The following is a 17,420-nucleotide window of genomic DNA, read 5'->3' on the forward strand; positions in this document are numbered from 1 at the left end:
GCACCCCGGGCGCGGCGCGGGATGGTGGGGGGGTTTGAAGCGATGGCTGGCGGCTCTGGAGTGGAAAACAAAATAAAAACTTCAGACAATTTCTTCCCCCTCTCTGTGTCCGAGAGAGGAGAGGGAGAGGGCTGGAGTTAATTGGCTCTTGTAAAGTCTGGCCCGTGGTTACCGCCCCCCTCCCGCGGGCCAGGCAGGCTGAGTCCCGGGCAGTCAATGCCCTCAGTCTGAACATTTTTAATCTCCCCCAGTCTCTTTCTCCACAGCCATTCTCAAAGAGACAGTGTGCTTCCGGGGCACCAATGCAGCCAGACGGAAGGAGGAAGTTATGCTGCAGCTTTGGGATCTGGATGGAAGGCGAGTTAATGTTTAGCAGCCCCTGTTTCTCGGGCTCTCTGGCACTCGGGCTTGGGGTTATCCCTTGCCGCACCCTCCTGGCTGCCAGTTCCAGATGAGAGCAGCGAAATCCTGGAGTTGGTCCTCTCGCAGTTCTGTTTTCTCTCCACCCCCATCGCTCCCTTCTCTCTCGCGAAAGTAATTTACAAAGTCAGGGGCATGATTATTTGAGTAAATCAGTTTTGCTTTCTTTGACTTGAAAAACTCTAAACGTATTTGACTCTTTGTATCCCTCTAGGATGTCGTTTGAGGACACCGCGTCAGAAGCTACAAACTCATACGAGAAGCACTGTATCTAAAATAAGACCACGAGGAGTTTGCTGGAGGTGAAAATTGTAGTCGACGGAATTTGTTCGAAGCTCATGCTATTTATTCACCAAAATTGAACTGTTTTTGTTCTGAATGCAAGAATTATTCATTGCCTGACTCCCAACTCCGTTAATCACATCACCTGCGTTATGTTGGTTGCTGCATGTTAACTGAAGAGTATTCAATCGAAGACAATGTGTTCATTTATCAGATTTGAAAATCTTCATGAATTGAAAAGAATTTGTCACTGGGGGCCAATTATAGCCCTATCCGTGATTACAATATGTTCCTCAATGGCTATAATAGACTCAGTACTTTGGTATTGGCCGCTTGATACTCCTGGTGGAAGCATAAACTTCATTTTATTGATAAACTGGACTGTTCTTATACTTTACAATTACTTTAATGCAATGTTCGTTGGCCCTGGCTATGTCCCGATTGGATGGAAACCGGTAAGACGAATGGAACTTTTTTAAAATTCCTTTTCTTTAAAAAAAGTTTCACAAAATAGTTTAATTTACTATGGCTATTTAGATCTTGTTGTAATGAGCCATAATGAATAATTAGTGCAAATATTTCTATAACAAATGTAATTCTAGCTCTCTGGGTGTGAGTTCTATATGTGTAGAATAGAAATCAAGATTATTTGAGCGTGCATTTTGAATGTTAGCTTCTTGGTTATATACCATCACAATATATCTGCTGTTTTGTTTTTGTGACAGTCACCAAACCTGCTTAATGCATTAGACATCTTTGCTTGTTACTGTGTAGTATGCTTGCCTGAAACAATTGAGGCCATCTTGGTAATGGGGCACCTGAAGAATGTAATTACTGACATTGTATCTGTTTAAAAATGTCTGAATGAAGAATTAGTGAACCTTCCTGATCTTTTATTCTTTCTCCCCAGCCTCTCAAGTTTTTCTGTTGTGGCTAGCTGCTCACAAATCACAGGCAATGGCTTAAATAGCAACAGCAGTTTCTGATGCTGTTGAAAATCAGGGTTTCTGGAGCAAAATAGTGACAGCCCTGTCAAATATTTCATATCGTAACCTCCCAATTAATGTGATATATCCCAGCTGAGACTGGCATGTTGGCGCATGCACATACTGTGCAGCTCAACCTCCCTCGTGCTTAGTTCAGTGCCTTGGGGATTGAATAGAGTTTCCCCCAAAATGAGTGAATGTTATAGGGTGAACTGCAGTAGCATTTAGCAACTGCCTAGGAGGCTATTCACTCTCATCTGAACATTATGTTAGCAAGAGAGACCAACGAGGGGAAAGATCGACAATGGAGGAAAGAAGAATTTCACCCTAAAAATAGAGATTAATATAGCACAAGTATCTAGAATTATACACTGAGGTTTCCCAAATGGAAAAAAATTTCAAACCTTCATTTTTCCACAGCACCATCCTACAAAATCCAACTGAAAAGGGGAGTAGATTGACTTGTTTAAATATAATTCATGTGATGAACTGAGAGTATGGAAAATAACTTTCAGTGTGCCATTGTCTTCCTAGGCCTGTGCATTTTTTTTTTTGGATTAATATTGATGCATTTCACCTGTTATGCATTTCATGTCCTCAGTTGCAGTGTCCAGAAGCTTGAGCAGGCGCTGTTAATAAAGTATGCTGTACATTTGTATGCCCTACTTTTACCTAAAAATAACACTTTCTGGTGATGCATGGAATTAATAGCCCAGTAAATATATCTCATTCATTCTTCTTCCTTTTGTTATTAACCCATTTTTTTTTCTTGAACTGGAATGCAAGGACAATTATTGTAATTATCAACTTGTTCTGTTCAAGGAAAACCCTCAGGATACAATGTATCTTCAGGACTGCAGAATCTGTCAAGGTTACAAGGCACCCCGCTCCCACCATTGTCGTAAATGTAACAGGTATGGCTGGGCCAGTTTACATAGGAAAGCACAACAGTGGAATAAAATTTTGTACAGTAATGCAATATTTTAAACTCTTTCAAGAGAGCCATTCACATCTTTTGCCAATACCATTTCTGTTGCTGTTTCAATTTCTATAACTTTTTTTCATGTTCTTAAAAAAATACAGTTTAAAAACACTCTTTAATAACTCCAGATTGGCACCTCAAAGTTATGCGGTGTGATGCATTCAAACTAATAAACACATAAAAAGAAAGGACGTTGCAATCTGAAATGACAAATGTACTGTGCAGAAAGTCAGCACCTGCAAAGGAAACGCTCGAGTGGACTTTTTGTCTAAATTAGCTTGTCTGTTTAGATCTTGACTTGCCTATTGTGAACTTGCAGCTAGTTTTTATTCAGACCACTTCAGTTTTCTGAGTTTTTTCCTTTCCCCAGTTTAATTGAATTAGTTTATATATTGCTGGATGATAAATCTACAAATAAATTGGAGCTGACTGATGATAAATCTACAAAACTGTATGGTGGTAACAATTGTTAATCCCATTATAACATTCATGAATTCATTGAACGGTTTCAACAATTGAATCTGGCTGAAATGGTTTAAATAGCTTTAACAATCTGAAGATTACACTCTTTCGAGACCTTTACATGGAATGCTTAGTGTCATTTTGCAGTTCATGATGTGGCATCTATATAAAGCTATATAGTCCCATTTAAAGGCATTCTATTAAAACATATTTTAATGTTATCTTTTTCCCCTCTCTCCTTTCACACCCATCCTAAATTTGTAATTAATGAATGATTTCTATTGTGGAGAAATTTTGCAGAACGAGTGGGAACATGTCTAGGAAAGGCTTGGGTGTGAATTGTTGGACTGTTCTTCCTACTGTGAAGGGAAAACTTCCCAACGTACTAATCTCTTTTTGTTTTAATAACTAACAACCTATTTTTTCCTCAAAGTATATCTTGCCATTCAGAAATTAAAATGAGGTGTTCTGCATTCGTTTTTGGAGGAGTAATGATGGTAACTTAGCATTGAACATGACAGTCTGTAGAAGCAAAAATGGCTTTCCAGTTGCCAGCTTTTGTTGGTTCTGTTTTGAATCTAATTAATCCAGTTAAATCAATGTTTACTGCCTTTTGCTTCATAAATCAAACAACTTAGTCAGGGGGATAGAAATTCAGTTTGGTCGGTAATGCAAAACACCAGTTTAATACATTGCTTGATATTCAGTTTGATTGAAATCAGTGGAATTGAATGTTAGACGAGCCATATTAGGGCAGGACCAATGCACTACATCAAGTATGGCACTACTATCAAAAACTGACTTCCAGCTCAATAACTCTAACAATGAAGTTATTCTTTATGCCAAACTCAGTCTAAGTTTGTAATCTTTATTTTGAACTTACAACTTCGTTCACATTTTTTACGAATAGCATTTTATGTTACTAATTTATTTCTGATGTATCATAATAGCAGCTTGTGGGGAGCATGAGCTTTGATAATGTATCTAAGAATGTATTGGTGTTTTATTCCTCCTTGCTGTCTTTGACCTATGTGACCAGTTTACCATTCTATCCTTGATTTCTTTATGGTCTTTGATTTTGCTGGGAACACGTTACAATCACTACTCCATGGTCCACCTTTTGTTGTATTGTCCTGTCATTGTTCTACTTTTACCTTTTTCCAATGTAACCAGCTCATTAATAATTTATCCTCTGTCCCTCACACAGTCAGCTCCAATTTATTTCCAGGATCTGTCCTCACCTATCACAAGGTCTTCATGAACCTCCACTGAAGCCCGGCGATCCATGTACCTCAAACTCCTCGTCTTGCCTGCAAACTCTAATACTTTGTCCATTCCCATCTCTAACATCCTCTAGTCCTGTATCTTAATTTTGTGCTTCATATTCTTCCAATTCAGATATGTGGTGAATTTTCCCCACTTCCTACTCTATTGCCATTGGCAGTGGTCAGCTATCTCACCTTTGCTCGTGAGAATTCTCTTCTGAAATTCCTATAATGTATTACTTTTCCCCACTTTAAAAAGTTTCCTCTGGAATATTTTGATCATGTTACCAGTCGCTTCTTAACTTTCCCATCCTTTGTTTAATGACTCTTTCCTCTTCAACGTAGTGGCTTGTGGTGTTCCACTTCTTTAAATACCTTTTTTAAATATTTGTTTCCAGGTGATGGCTGATGCTGGCAATGATGTCATTTATTGGCACATCCCTAGTTGCCCTGGGAAAGTTGCAGTGAGCCTTCTTGATCTGCTACAGTTCTTGTGGCGAGAGTGTGCCCTACTTAACACCATTGTGAGAATTACAGATTTTTAACTTGGTGACAATGAAGGAACAGTAGCAGATGTCCAAGTCAGGATAGTGAGAGTTGTAAGGGAATATGTCAGTTATGACTTTCCCTTGCTCTTGCTGTTTGTCCTTCTTGGTTGCAGAGGCTGGAAAATATTTTGCAAGTGAGCTTGGTAAGTTGCTGCAGCTCTGGGTTACTCCCCACTGTGTTGCAGACTCTGACCGTCTTCATTTACACCAGACCAGAAAAGAAGGTGCGCACTTCACAGCACGGCCATGCTCCTTCAGCTCCACTCTTGGGGCAACAAACCCCTCAAATGGATTCACCTTATGTCTCAAATGTCAGCTTGCACTTTCAGGTCAAGCTTTAATCAGCAGCAAGGGGAACAGTTGAAAGATAAAATTTGAGGGGAAACCAACTGCCCTGGTAGCATGGGTTCATTTTCTGAGTCATTTCTGAGTAATGGCCCAGATTTTAAGTAGAAAAAATGGTGAGGTCTATCAGTACTGTCTGTAATTAAAGGGTAAATAAAATAGCAACTTCTGGCGTTTACACCTGTGCATTTAAATGTAGGCAGTGAGCACAAAATGTAGGCTGGCGTTCCAGAACCGTATTGATGGATGTGAGCTAAAGCAAGGCCCTGACTGCTTTCTAAGGTGGATGTCAAAGATGCCTCAGCACTGTTTCAAAGAAGAGCAGGGGAATTATCCCAGGTGCCCTGACCAATATTTATCCCTCATTGAACATCACAAAAACAGATTGTGTGAAATGCTTTGTGACATCCTGAGGACATGAATGGTGCTATAAATGCATGTCTTCTCCTATCTCCCTTCAGATCTTTAAAACCTACCTCTGACTAGGTTTTGGTAAGCCCTCTTAATGTTATGTCTGGATCAGAATCAATATTTTCCATTTACCTTAGGGCATTCTTCCAACTTGAACAGATCATTTGAATGCAAATTTTTATATTGAGCACTGATTAGAAGTGGTTGCACATGTCTCTTACTGTGGCAAGTGACCTGGTTCCGTATGAATAATGTCCATTCATGTGTTAAGTGAATTGAATGCACCATAAATGTAAAACTGCACTGTCAAATGTACCATGCATTTCAAACTAACTGCCATTGTTCAATGGAAACAAGTCTCTTCAGACTGTCAGCTATTTCTAAATAATAATGAAGAAAGACGCCTTGTGTTTTATTTTACTTGTATTTTTTAATACCTAGATATTTTAATCTAGGAAGGATTATCTGGTAACTTTGTTAAAAATAAATGCCGGATTCTTCATTGCTTTTGGTTTATATCTTTTACGCACCTTGTAATATCTAATTTGTCCATAATTGTTCTATATTAAAAAAATGGATTTGTGTAATGACAGAAAATGCTGGAAAAACTCAGCAGGTTTGGCAGCATCTGTGGAGAGAGAAACAGAGTTAAAGTTTTGTGTCCAATATGACTCTTCTTTGGAACTGTTTCTTTCTCCACAGATGCTGCTGGACCCGCTGAGTTTTTCCAGCATTTTCTATTTTTGTTTCAAATTTCCAGCATATGCAGTATTTTGCTTTTATGTGGATTTATGCCTTTGGCTAAAACATATATAAAACAAGGAGTCTTAAGTGAGCTTAGCCTTTTATAAAGGCTTAAAAAGATGAGCTTATTTTTAAGTATTTTAGTGGACTGCGAAAATAGGCCATGTTCCCTTTCCTGATTGTACAAGTATTTTAGTTTGACAAAAATGCACTTGTGGTGTCCCAATATTTCTCCTCCTGCTTCCAGGTGTGTGATGAAGATGGATCATCATTGTCCATGGATCAATAATTGTTGTGGTAATTTGAACCATGGCTACTTTACCTCATTCCTGATGTTAGCACCATTGGGTTGTATTCATGCTTCTGTGATTTTAATCATGACCATGTACACACAGCTTTCTAACAGGGTAAGTAATGCATGACATTACTTCAAGTAGATTTCAGGATGGTATCACTGTAATAATTATGGCATTGTTGGCCCCGATGGGATAATCGCAAATATGGTAACCAGTTTTACATACAATGTACCAGTTGATTTGAAGAAAATTGTTATTTGGAGTTGTTTGTACATTGATATCAACTTATTTGGCCATTATAAGAACTTAAGAAATAAGAACAGGAGTAGGCCATTCAGCCTTTCAAGCCTGCCCTGCTATTCAATAAGATCATGGCTGATCTGCCCAGGCCTCAACTCGTCTTTTGTGCCAGCTCCTCATAGCCCGCAACTCCCCGATTATTTCAAAAATCTATCTATCTCCTCTTTAAATACTTTCAGTGACCTAGCCTCCACTACCAGACATTCCAGGCATTCACTACCCTCTGAGAGAAGAAATTCCTTTGTATCTCAGTTACAGAATAAGGGGACACTCATTTAAAACTATGTCCCCTAGTTCAAGATTCCCCCACTGGTGGAAACATCTTCTCAACATCTACCCTGTCAAGCCCCCTCAGAATCTTGTACATTTCAATAAGATCACCCCTCATTCTTCTAAACTCTAATGAATAAAGGCTTAACCTGTTTAGCCATTCTTGATAAATCAACCCCTTCATCCCATGAATCAGCCTAGTGAATCTCTTTTGAACTGCCTCCAGTGCCAGTATATCCTTTCTTAAATACAGAGACAAAAACTGTACACAGTACTCCAAGTGCAGCCTCACCAACAGCCTGTACAGTTGTAACAAGACTTCCCTATTTTTAAATTCCAACCCCCTAGCAATACAGGCCAAAATTCTATTTGCCTTCTTAATTACTTGCTGCGCCTGCATGCTAACTTTTTGTGTTTCATGCACAAGAACACCCAGATCCCTCTCTGCTGCACTTTTTTGAAGTGTCTCTCCGTTTAAATAAAAGTCTGCCTTTTGATTCTTCCCACCAAAATGCATGACCTCACACTTTCCTACATTAAACTCCACCTGTCAAGTTTTTGCCCATTCACTCAACTTATCTATATCCCTTTGCAGATTCCTTATGTCCTCATCACAACATGTCCTCCCACCTATTTTTTTGTATTATCAGCAAATTTGAATATATTACACTCTGCCCCCTCCTCCAAGTCATTAATATATATAGTAAATAATTGAGGCCCTGGGACTGATCCTTGTGGCATTCCGCTATTTCCAACCTGAAAAAGACCCATTAATCCCGACTCTCTGTCTTCTGTGTGTTAACCAATCCTCAATCCATGCTGATACATTACCCCCAATACCATGAGCTCCTATCTTGTGCAATAAACTTTTATGTGGCCCCTTAGCGAATGACTCTTATCGAATGTCTTCTGGAAATCCAAATATACTACATCTCCCAGCTTTCCTTTATCAACTCTGCTTGTTATATCCTCAAAGAACTCTAGCAAATTGTCTAACATGATTTCCCTTTCACAAAACCATGTTGACTCTGATTGCAATAAGCTTTTCTAAATGTCCTGCTAATTCTTCCTTAATAATGGACTCTAGCATTTTCCCAAAGACAGATGTTTGGCTGACTGGCCTATAGTTTCCTGCTTTTTGTCTCCCTCCCTTCTTGAATAGGGCGTCACATTAGCGGTTTTCCAATCCGCTGGCACCCTCCTGGAATCCAGTGAGTTCTTGAATATTTCGACCGATGCCTCCACTATCTCTACAGCCACTTCCTTTAAAACCCTTGGATGCAGTCTATCGGATCCTGGCGACTTGTCTGCCTTTAGCCCCATTAGTTTGTCAAATACTTTGTCCCTCGTGATAGAGGCTGTTACAGATCTTTCCTTCCATTAGCTCCTTGTTTATCTGATATCTTTGGGATGTTTATAGTGCCCTCCACCGTGAAGCCCAATGCAAAATATTGGTTTACATGATCTGCCATTCCCCTGTTCCTTGTTATCAATTCTCCAGTCACATCATCCAAGGGTCCCACGTTCACTTTAGCCACTTTTTTATATACCCATAGAGTTCTTGCTGTTTGTTTTTTATATTTCTTGCCAATTTACTTTCATAACCAATTTTCTCCCTCTTTATTAACTTTTTAGTCATCCACTGCTGGTTCCTTTTTTATAAATAAAAAAAAAAATCCCAATCCTCTGGCCTATCACTAGTTTTCGCCACTTTGTATGCCTTAGTGTTTGACTGGATACTCTCCTTGACCATCTTTGTTAATCACAGGTGGTTCATCCTTGTCATCGAGTCTCTCTTTTTGACTGAGATAAATTTTTGCTGAATGTTATGAAATATCTGCCTAAATGTCTGCCACTGCTCATCCACTGACCTTCCCTTTAAGACTTTTTTCCCAGTCTGCTTTAGACAACTCTTTCTTCAAACCTCTGTAATTGCCCTTATTTAAGTTGACACTGATTTGAGACCTGAGTTGCTTGCCCTCAAACTGAATTTGAAATTCTACCATGTTGTGACTGCGACCCCCGAGAGGTCCTTAACTATGATATCTTTTATTAATCCTACCTCATTACACATTACTAGATCTGAAATAGCCTGTTCCCGGATAGGTTCTACAATGTATTGCTCTAAGAAACAATCCCTGATGCACTCTACAAATTTGTCTTCCATGTTACCCCTGCCAATCTGATGTGGCCAGTATGTGGGTTAAAATCACCCATGACAATTGTAGCGCCCTTCTTACAAGCCTCCATTATTTCCCGATTTATACTTTGTCCTACAGTGAGGCAACTCTTCGGGGACCTATAAACGATTCCTACCCATGACTTTTTCTCCTTATTTCCATCCAAACTGATTCCACACCATGATCTATTGCACCTATATCGTTACTCACCACCGCACTGATACCTTTCTTTATTAACGAAGTTATCCCACCTCCTTTTCTTTTTTGTCTATTTTTCCAGAATGTCGAATACCCTTGAATATTGAGTTCCCAGTCTAGGTCACCCTGCAACCATGCCTCTGTAATAGCTGTCAAGTCATATTCGTTTATTTCTATGTGTGCCTTCAACTCACCTATCTTGCTACAAATGCTGCGTGCCTTCCAATAAAGAGCCTTAAGCTTTGACTTTTTACCATTATTAATCATTCTGCTTCTAATTTCTGCTGCACTCTTTTGCTTATATTTTCTGTCCCTTCCTATCACACTTTGATTATCGTTCGCCTCTTCATTACCCTTCACCTCTGCTCTCTCTCGTTTCTTTTTGAATTTTTAAACTTCTCTTCCCCCGGCTAATTAGTTTAAAGTCCTACCTATAACCCTGTAGTTATGCGATTTGCCAGGACACTGGTTCCAGCATGGTTCAAATGAAGCCTTTCCCAACGAAACAGCTCTCTCCTTCCCCAGTACTGGTGCCAGTGCCCAATGAATAGGAACCTATTTCTCCCACACCAATCTTTGAGCCACGCATTTACCTCCCTCTAATCTTATTTACCATAAGCCAATTTGCACGTGGCTCAGGTAGTAATTCAGAGATTATTACCCTTGTAATTCTGCTTTTTGATTTAGCCCCGAACTGCTTGTAGTCCCTCAGCAGAACCTCTTTCCTAGTCCTACCTATGTCGTTGGTACCTACGTGGACCATGACAACTGGATCCTTCCCCGCCCACTCCAAGTTCCTCTCCAGCCAATGGAGATGTCCTTAACCTTGGGACCAAGTGGGCAACACAGCCTTTGGGACTCTGTCTTTGCTACAGAGAACAGTATCAATTCCCCTAAATATGTTATCCCCTATTACTGCTACATTTCTCTTTCTCCTCCCTCCCCAGCCCCCCACTTGAATGTCACTCTGTACCACGGAGCTTTGGTCAGTTCGCTCATCCTCCCTGCAGTCTGTGCCCTCGTCCACACCTGGAGCAAGAACCTCATACCTATTGGACAAGTGCACTTGCTGAGGCTCCTCCAAAGCTAAATTCTGGATCCCATACCTGCCTCACTCGCAGTCACACCCCCCTGTCCCTGACCACAGTCCAAATTTGATATAATTAACCTAAGGGGTGTGACTGCCTCCTGAAACAGTGTTCGGGTTACTCTTCCATTCCTGATGTGTTGCAGTGTCCGTAGCTCGGACTCTAGCTCATCATATCTGAGCCGAAGTTCCTCGAGCAGCCAACGCTTGCTGCAGTTGTGTTCACCATGGATCACACTGGTGTCCACCCACTTCCGCATACTACAGCTGCAACACGTCACCTGCCCAGCCATCTCTATTCTATTTAACTAATTCATTTGGATGTTAAATATTTTAAAAGTGAATTTCTTAACTGTACTCTTCAGCTGTAATAAAGTCCCCTGATTTAAACCACTTGGCCAATCAAAAGAGACACAGAAGGGATACCTACCTACCTGTTTCCTGTGACGTCACACTTCGGCTCTGACAGGTAGAAACAGGTTGAAGGGGCTCTCTGCCGCTGGTTTTTATCCCCTGCCACCACTGCCCTTCTCACGTAGGTCTGCTCTGTGTTATGTTAAAACACATCTTTGTAAAGTTTGCCTTGTGTGTTTTTTATTTCAGATATCATTTGGTTGGAGTTCAGTAAAGATTGACATGAGCCTGCCACAAAGGAATCCACAGTACATCGTTCCTTTTGGAATTTATGGATTTGCTGCCTCTCTATTTGCTTTGGGATTGGCAATCGGTACAACGATAGCAGTTGGCATGTTGTTTTTTATTCAGGTACTATTTGGAATGGAATGTATTGAAGTACCGAATAGTTGGATTTTTTTTCTTCCTGATATTTACATTGAGCACAACTGAATCATGCTCTTTTAAAGATCATTTTTATTTTGGTAATTCCAACCTTATTAATATGATACGTAAGCACCCAAGAAGTGTTGCAGATTTTCTCAAGGAGCATTAAGGCTAGAAAGTCCAAAATGTAGTTAGATTTTTTTCAGCCCCTTACAGCAATATCCTACTTGTTCATTGATCTTTCCACTGAAGCAATCAGGCCCCAACATACCTCCTACAGGGCATCAATTCATTGCTATTGCAAAAGTTTTCCAAATGTACAACATTAAACTCTGCCAAGAATTAGTGCCCATTATTGCTGAATTCCAATAGACCGTTACTAAACATTTGAATTGGTTAATTTTTGCATGCGCATTAGGGTTTACCGATCTGATCTGGTTTTTTTTGGTAGATGAAAGTGATCCTCAGGAATAAAACCACCATTGAAGTTTGGATTGAAGAAAAGGTAGGCTTGTATCCACAGTACTTTCTATAAATTCAAAGTTTAAAATAAAATTTTTTTAAAAGTGATTTTAATGTTCCTAATGATTAAAGTTGAAAATGTTTTTGAAAAAAAAAACAAAATTTATCTTGGGATCTGGGCAACATGGACAAGGTGCATTCACTGCATATCGCTGCAAAAGTTGTGGTGATGGTGGACCTTTTTGAATCACTATAGTTTTGGTGTTGCTGCTCCCACAATGGTGTTAGGTTAAGAATTCCAAGATTCTAAGCCAGCAACCATGAATGAACAATGATGTATGTTTGTTTGTCTGTCTGGATGGTATGTGAGTTGAAGACCGTGATGGTCCTACATTACTGCTCTTGTTTTTCTTGGTGATGGAAGGCACAAGGAAGAGAGGTGCTATTGAAGTAACCTTGATGAGTTGCTGCAATGCTTATAGTTGATTCTACATACACTGCTGCCACTGTGAGTTTTGAAGGAATTGGATACTGAATCGAATGGCAGAGAGATCAATCGAGCATTTTTAGAATTCTTCATTTTTCCTATGCACCCAGGCCTCAATCGACTTAGCTTGTCTTTTCTGCTCAACTCGAATTGCTCCTCTGAGCACAACCCTGTGATCTTGTCCATTCAAATCCTCCTGCGACCACCAGACTAAATCACGTGCCCCCCCCCCCCCCCCCAACCGAGCTCACCCGTTTGCTCACTCATTAAAAGAGTTAAGACCTTTTAAAAAAAACTTGCCTGCATTTGGCAGCTACTGTTATTAAAATAAAAAAGGCATGTGTTCTCCTTCCCCCAGCTGTCCTACACTTGGCAGCCTTCCACATGAGAGGCTGCACTGGTCTGTTTCTGCTTCAGCCACTGTCATAAGATATGTCTGAAAATGGGTAGTATCATTGGTTGGGAGAAAACTTTGTGCGTTGCCGCTGACCAGAAGATCTGGGCTGTTGTGTTTCCAAGCTTAGATATCCTATAATAACCTTGGTCATCTTCAAAGCATTCACCCATAATGCTTTCTACTCTTGTCAAGTTACCTTACTTAGCCATATTCTGTATGTCAATTTAAACACGCAGGCTGGGTAATTAATTGGGGAATTTTTTTTTTTAAAAAAATAGTCTTGGTAATGTTGAACTCTGCCCTTTGGGGCCAGACTACTGAAGACTGCCTTCATGATAGGGCTGAGAGCTGCATTTGTGTTCTGAAGCCACCGCATGCAGGGGTTAGACATTGATATCTGCAGATTGCCTTGCTTTACCAGTAACCCTGTTTGTATAACTTTAGTGTCACTGCAAACTTCAACCACTTCAAACAATGCTAAAATATGTGGAAATGCACAGTTGAGCCCATTAAGGTTTGTTTACGTGTCCTCTGAGGGGCATTTTAATAGCATCATGACAAAAATACTCCGATCATTGAATCATGCTATAGAAGAGGAGGTTCTACGGTCAACTATACCATTGCAGAGAAATTGGTTGTTACTGTGTATTGAAACTGTAACCAATAAGATCATTTATCTCAAATTTCACAGTTAATCTTTTATTCATCTAAATAAAATAAATTGAGTTTTAGGATAGATTGCCATTCATGTTGTGTAGATTACTACAAACCTTATACAATGTTAACCTGGGTTTCAAAAAAAAATACACACTGGAGAACAAATTTGAATATTCCACTTGGATCCTGACTTTTGACAGCAATACATTATTTCATTTTGTACTAAACATTTATAGTCAATTCTTCTAGAGGGGCAAAAAAAAAACTATTGCTTCAGAGGAAAATGTCAAAAAATGCCATGTTTACAAACCTTGATTGATGCATGTGTTTTTATAGTAAATCACACTAATGGATATGCAGATAGGGTTTGATCAAGTAGGGTGGAAGGTGACTTATGTTGAAAATAAACATTGGCACAGATCAGTTGGACCAAATTGCCTGTTCCTGTAGAATAAATTCTGTATTCATGACTCCTGCATTAGCAGGCACACTCTTTAAACCTCTATCCCTACAGATTACATTTTATCACCTTTGCTTATACACAATTTTTGGCTAATATATCATTTGCTTGTTTAACTGCAGAACAGGTACCTGAAATCTCTGAAGTAGGGCACAAAATTTAGTGTCTCCAATTTAATAGGTCCATCTTTCAAAAGAAAAAAATAAAATATTTAATGTGTTCACATTGTTACACATTGTAAGGATGTACTACAACTTGTAAGTTGGAGAAATAGGTGACGGTTCATTGAGAAATTTTGGCGAGTTCAGTTTATTGCAATCAAGTGCAGCCTGTTCTAGAAATACAACTCACATACTTTCCTATATACTACTGGGGTAAGTTTGGAAAGTCTAATTGCAGGACTGGTCAGTGATGCAATTCCTTTACTTGCCCTCTTTTACTTATCTGGTGACTTGTTTTGCAGATTACCATATCCCTTCAAAATATACATTTCAAATCTAATTATGACACCTGTATCCTTTTTTGTAGGCCAAAGACAGAATCCAGTATTATCAAACGGGTGAGGAATTCATATTTCCATATGACCTTGGAAGTAAATGGAGGAACTTCAGGCAGGTGTTCACATGGTCTGGGGTTCCCGAGACAGATGGAATTGTCTGGCCTGTTCGTGAAGGCAGCCATCAGTACACATTAACGGTTAATTTATTTCTTTTTAATTAACTTTTAATGTTATATAAGTTAATGATATAAATCATATGAAATATTCAAAAGCAAATAAAAGCACATGGTGTATGTTTTTCAAATCATTTTGTTACTAAGTTTTTAATTTAACATTTCAGCAAACTATTTGTTTCCTTTTGAATATTTTCCTTTAGCCTGCAAGGCCATGTTTCACAGATTGAAACACATGGTCTGCTTCAATGTGTTTTAAAATCTTTTGTATATTAAAAATGTTAATGATCTGTTCGGGCCAATTGGTAGTGTTCTTTTCTCCTAAGTTGAAAAGTTGTAGGTTCAAGACCGCTCCAGGACTTGGATGCATAATCTAAACTGAGACTTCATTGCAATACTGAGGGACTGCTGCATTATTAGAGGTGTTACCTTTCATGTGAGCTGTTCAGTCGGGGCCCTATTATCCTGTTGAATTGGATGTAAAAGATCCCAAGGCACGTTATCCCAAGAAGAAGCATGGTGCTCTCCCAGTGTCTTGACCAATATTCATCCTTCAGTCAAATCAGATTAACTGTTCAATTGCCTCTGCTCTTTGTGAGGCCTTGCTTGCTATTTGGCTGCTACATCAACATAGGAAACAATTGTGACTGTACTTGCCTAAGTAAATCTCGGCTGTGAAGTACTTTGGGATGTCCTGAGGACATGAAAGGCTGCCATATAAATGCAAGTGTCTTTATAGTAAACTCAGAACAATCCAGATTGTATTACCCAATTGCAATATTTAGTTTGCATTTCCTCTTTAATCATAAAATTCTAAAATGATCACTGGGGTGACCTGCTTTCAAGCCACTGGTTGTGCTACTCTTCGATCAGCTACTGGTTGATACAGGAAAGTGACTCCAAATAAACTTGCCTTTTGATATTTCTTCCCTGCCGCCTGAGAGACGACTTGAGCTCCATTTGACAACTGACCATGAGAAGAACCACAGCTACACACCTGCCTCATACTAGATCAAATTGCAGACTCAAAGCATTGGTGATACAATGCATTAAATTCTATTTTTCCTGTAATCAATTGCAGATCAAATTCCTGTGATATCACATTGAAATCACAAATGAAATCCTTTAGTATGTTTAAATGAAAGTGGGAAGGAACGATAAAGAAGACAATTGTCTCTTGAGATTTGGATGACGAAGTGTTTGAACTTTACTTTCAACCTTGATATCATCCGAAACCCCAATTAGATTATTTTCTTGTAATTTCTCTTGACTGAAATTGCTTCAATTTGATATGACAATTTATGTTAAATACTTGTATCTATTTACAGATAGAGCAGCTGAAACAGAAAGCTGATAAAAGAGTGAGAAGTGTAAGTATTGTAGTGCCTGCAGGCTTGCACCAGATGGCAGCATTTCATATAGATGTAGTTTGTATAAAATAGATCCTTGATATGAAAAAATTTTTGAAATCAATTGTGCTAACAGTTAAAACAAAAACAGAATTACCTGGAAAAACTCAGCAGGTCTGGCAGCATCGGCGGAGAAGAAAAGAGTTGACGTTTCGAGTCCTCATGACCCTTCGACAGAACTTGAGTTCGAGTCCAAGAAAGAGTTGAAATATAAGCTGGTTTAAGGTGTGTGTGTGGGGGGAGGAGAGATAGAGAGACAGAGAGGTGGAGGGGAGGGGTGTGGTTGTAGGGACAAACAAGCAGTGATAGAAGCAGATCATCAAAAGATGTCAACGACAATAGTACAATAGAACACATAGGTGTTAAAGTTAAAGTTGGTGATATTATCTAAACGAATGTGCTAATTAAGAATGGATGGTAGGGCACTCAAGGTATAGCTCTAGTGGGGTTTTTTTTTATAATGGAAATAGGTGGGAAAAGGAAAATCTTTATAATTTATTGGAAAAAAAAAAGGAAGGGGGAAACAGAAAGGGGGTGGGGATGGGGGAGGGAGCTCACGACCTAAAGTTGTTGAATTCAATATTCAGTCCGGAAGGCTGTAAAGTCCCTAGTCGGAAGATGAGGAACAACACCTCATCTTCCGACTAGGGACTTTACAGCCTTCCGGACTGAATATTGAATTCAACAACTTTAGGTCGTGAGCTCCCTCCCCCATCCCCACCCCCTTTCTGTTTCCCCCTTCCTTTTTTTTTCCAATAAATTATAAAGATTTTCCTTTTCCCACCTATTTCCATTATAAAAAAAAACCCACTAGAGCTATACCTTGAGTGCCCTACCATCCATTCTTAATTAGCACATTCGTTTAGATAATATCACCAACTTTAACTTTAACACCTATGTGTTCTATTGTACTATTGTCGTTGACATCTTTTGATGATCTGCTTCTATCACTGCTTGTTTGTCCCTAAACCACACCCCCCCCTCCACCTCTCTGTCTCTCTATCTCTCCGCCCCCCACACACACACACCTTAAACCAGCTTATATTTCAACTCTTTCTTGGACTCGAGCTCAAGTTCTGTCGAAGGGTCATGAGGACTCGAAACGTCAACTCTTTCTCCGCCGATGCTGCCAGACCTGCTGAGTTTTTCCAGGTAATTCTGTTTTTGTTTTGGATTTCCAGCATCCGCAGTTTTTTTGTTTTTATCTCTGTGCTAACAGTTAGTCATTGCAAAGACTCAGGAACTTGTCTTAATCATTTTTCAGGTTTACATATTTAATAGGCTACAAATGGTTTATGGCAGGTATCTTTTTGCTTTTTA

The 17,420-nt window shown here is 39.4% G+C and overlaps 1 protein-coding gene across 4 annotated transcripts in view; it reads left to right on the forward strand.

Annotated features, from left to right (window-relative positions):
- The window catches only part of zdhhc6 (zinc finger DHHC-type palmitoyltransferase 6), a 42,852-nt gene that overhangs the window by 169 nt on the left and 25,263 nt on the right, over window positions 1-17,420 (forward strand). For 2 of the 4 annotated variants that reach the window (XM_041209657.1, XM_041209650.1), the window contains exons 1-8: window positions 28-357; window positions 635-1,157; window positions 2,511-2,602; window positions 6,693-6,852; window positions 11,380-11,541; window positions 12,008-12,061; window positions 14,548-14,715; window positions 16,020-16,061. In XM_041209657.1, the coding sequence (XP_041065591.1) occupies window positions 900-1,157; window positions 2,511-2,602; window positions 6,693-6,852; window positions 11,380-11,541; window positions 12,008-12,061; window positions 14,548-14,715; window positions 16,020-16,061 (936 nt within the window). In that variant the 5' untranslated portion in view covers window positions 28-357; window positions 635-899. Of the gene's footprint in view, window positions 1-27; window positions 535-634; window positions 1,158-2,510; window positions 2,603-6,692; window positions 6,853-11,379; window positions 11,542-12,007; window positions 12,062-14,547; window positions 14,716-16,019; window positions 16,062-17,420 lie in introns of those variants that run through there. The other 2 variants (XM_041209655.1, XM_041209656.1) reach the window with 2 other exon arrangements.

The sequence above is a fragment of the Carcharodon carcharias genome, chromosome 17 (genome assembly GCF_017639515.1).
Source record: "Carcharodon carcharias isolate sCarCar2 chromosome 17, sCarCar2.pri, whole genome shotgun sequence".
Classification (NCBI taxonomy): domain Eukaryota; kingdom Metazoa; phylum Chordata; class Chondrichthyes; order Lamniformes; family Lamnidae; genus Carcharodon; species Carcharodon carcharias.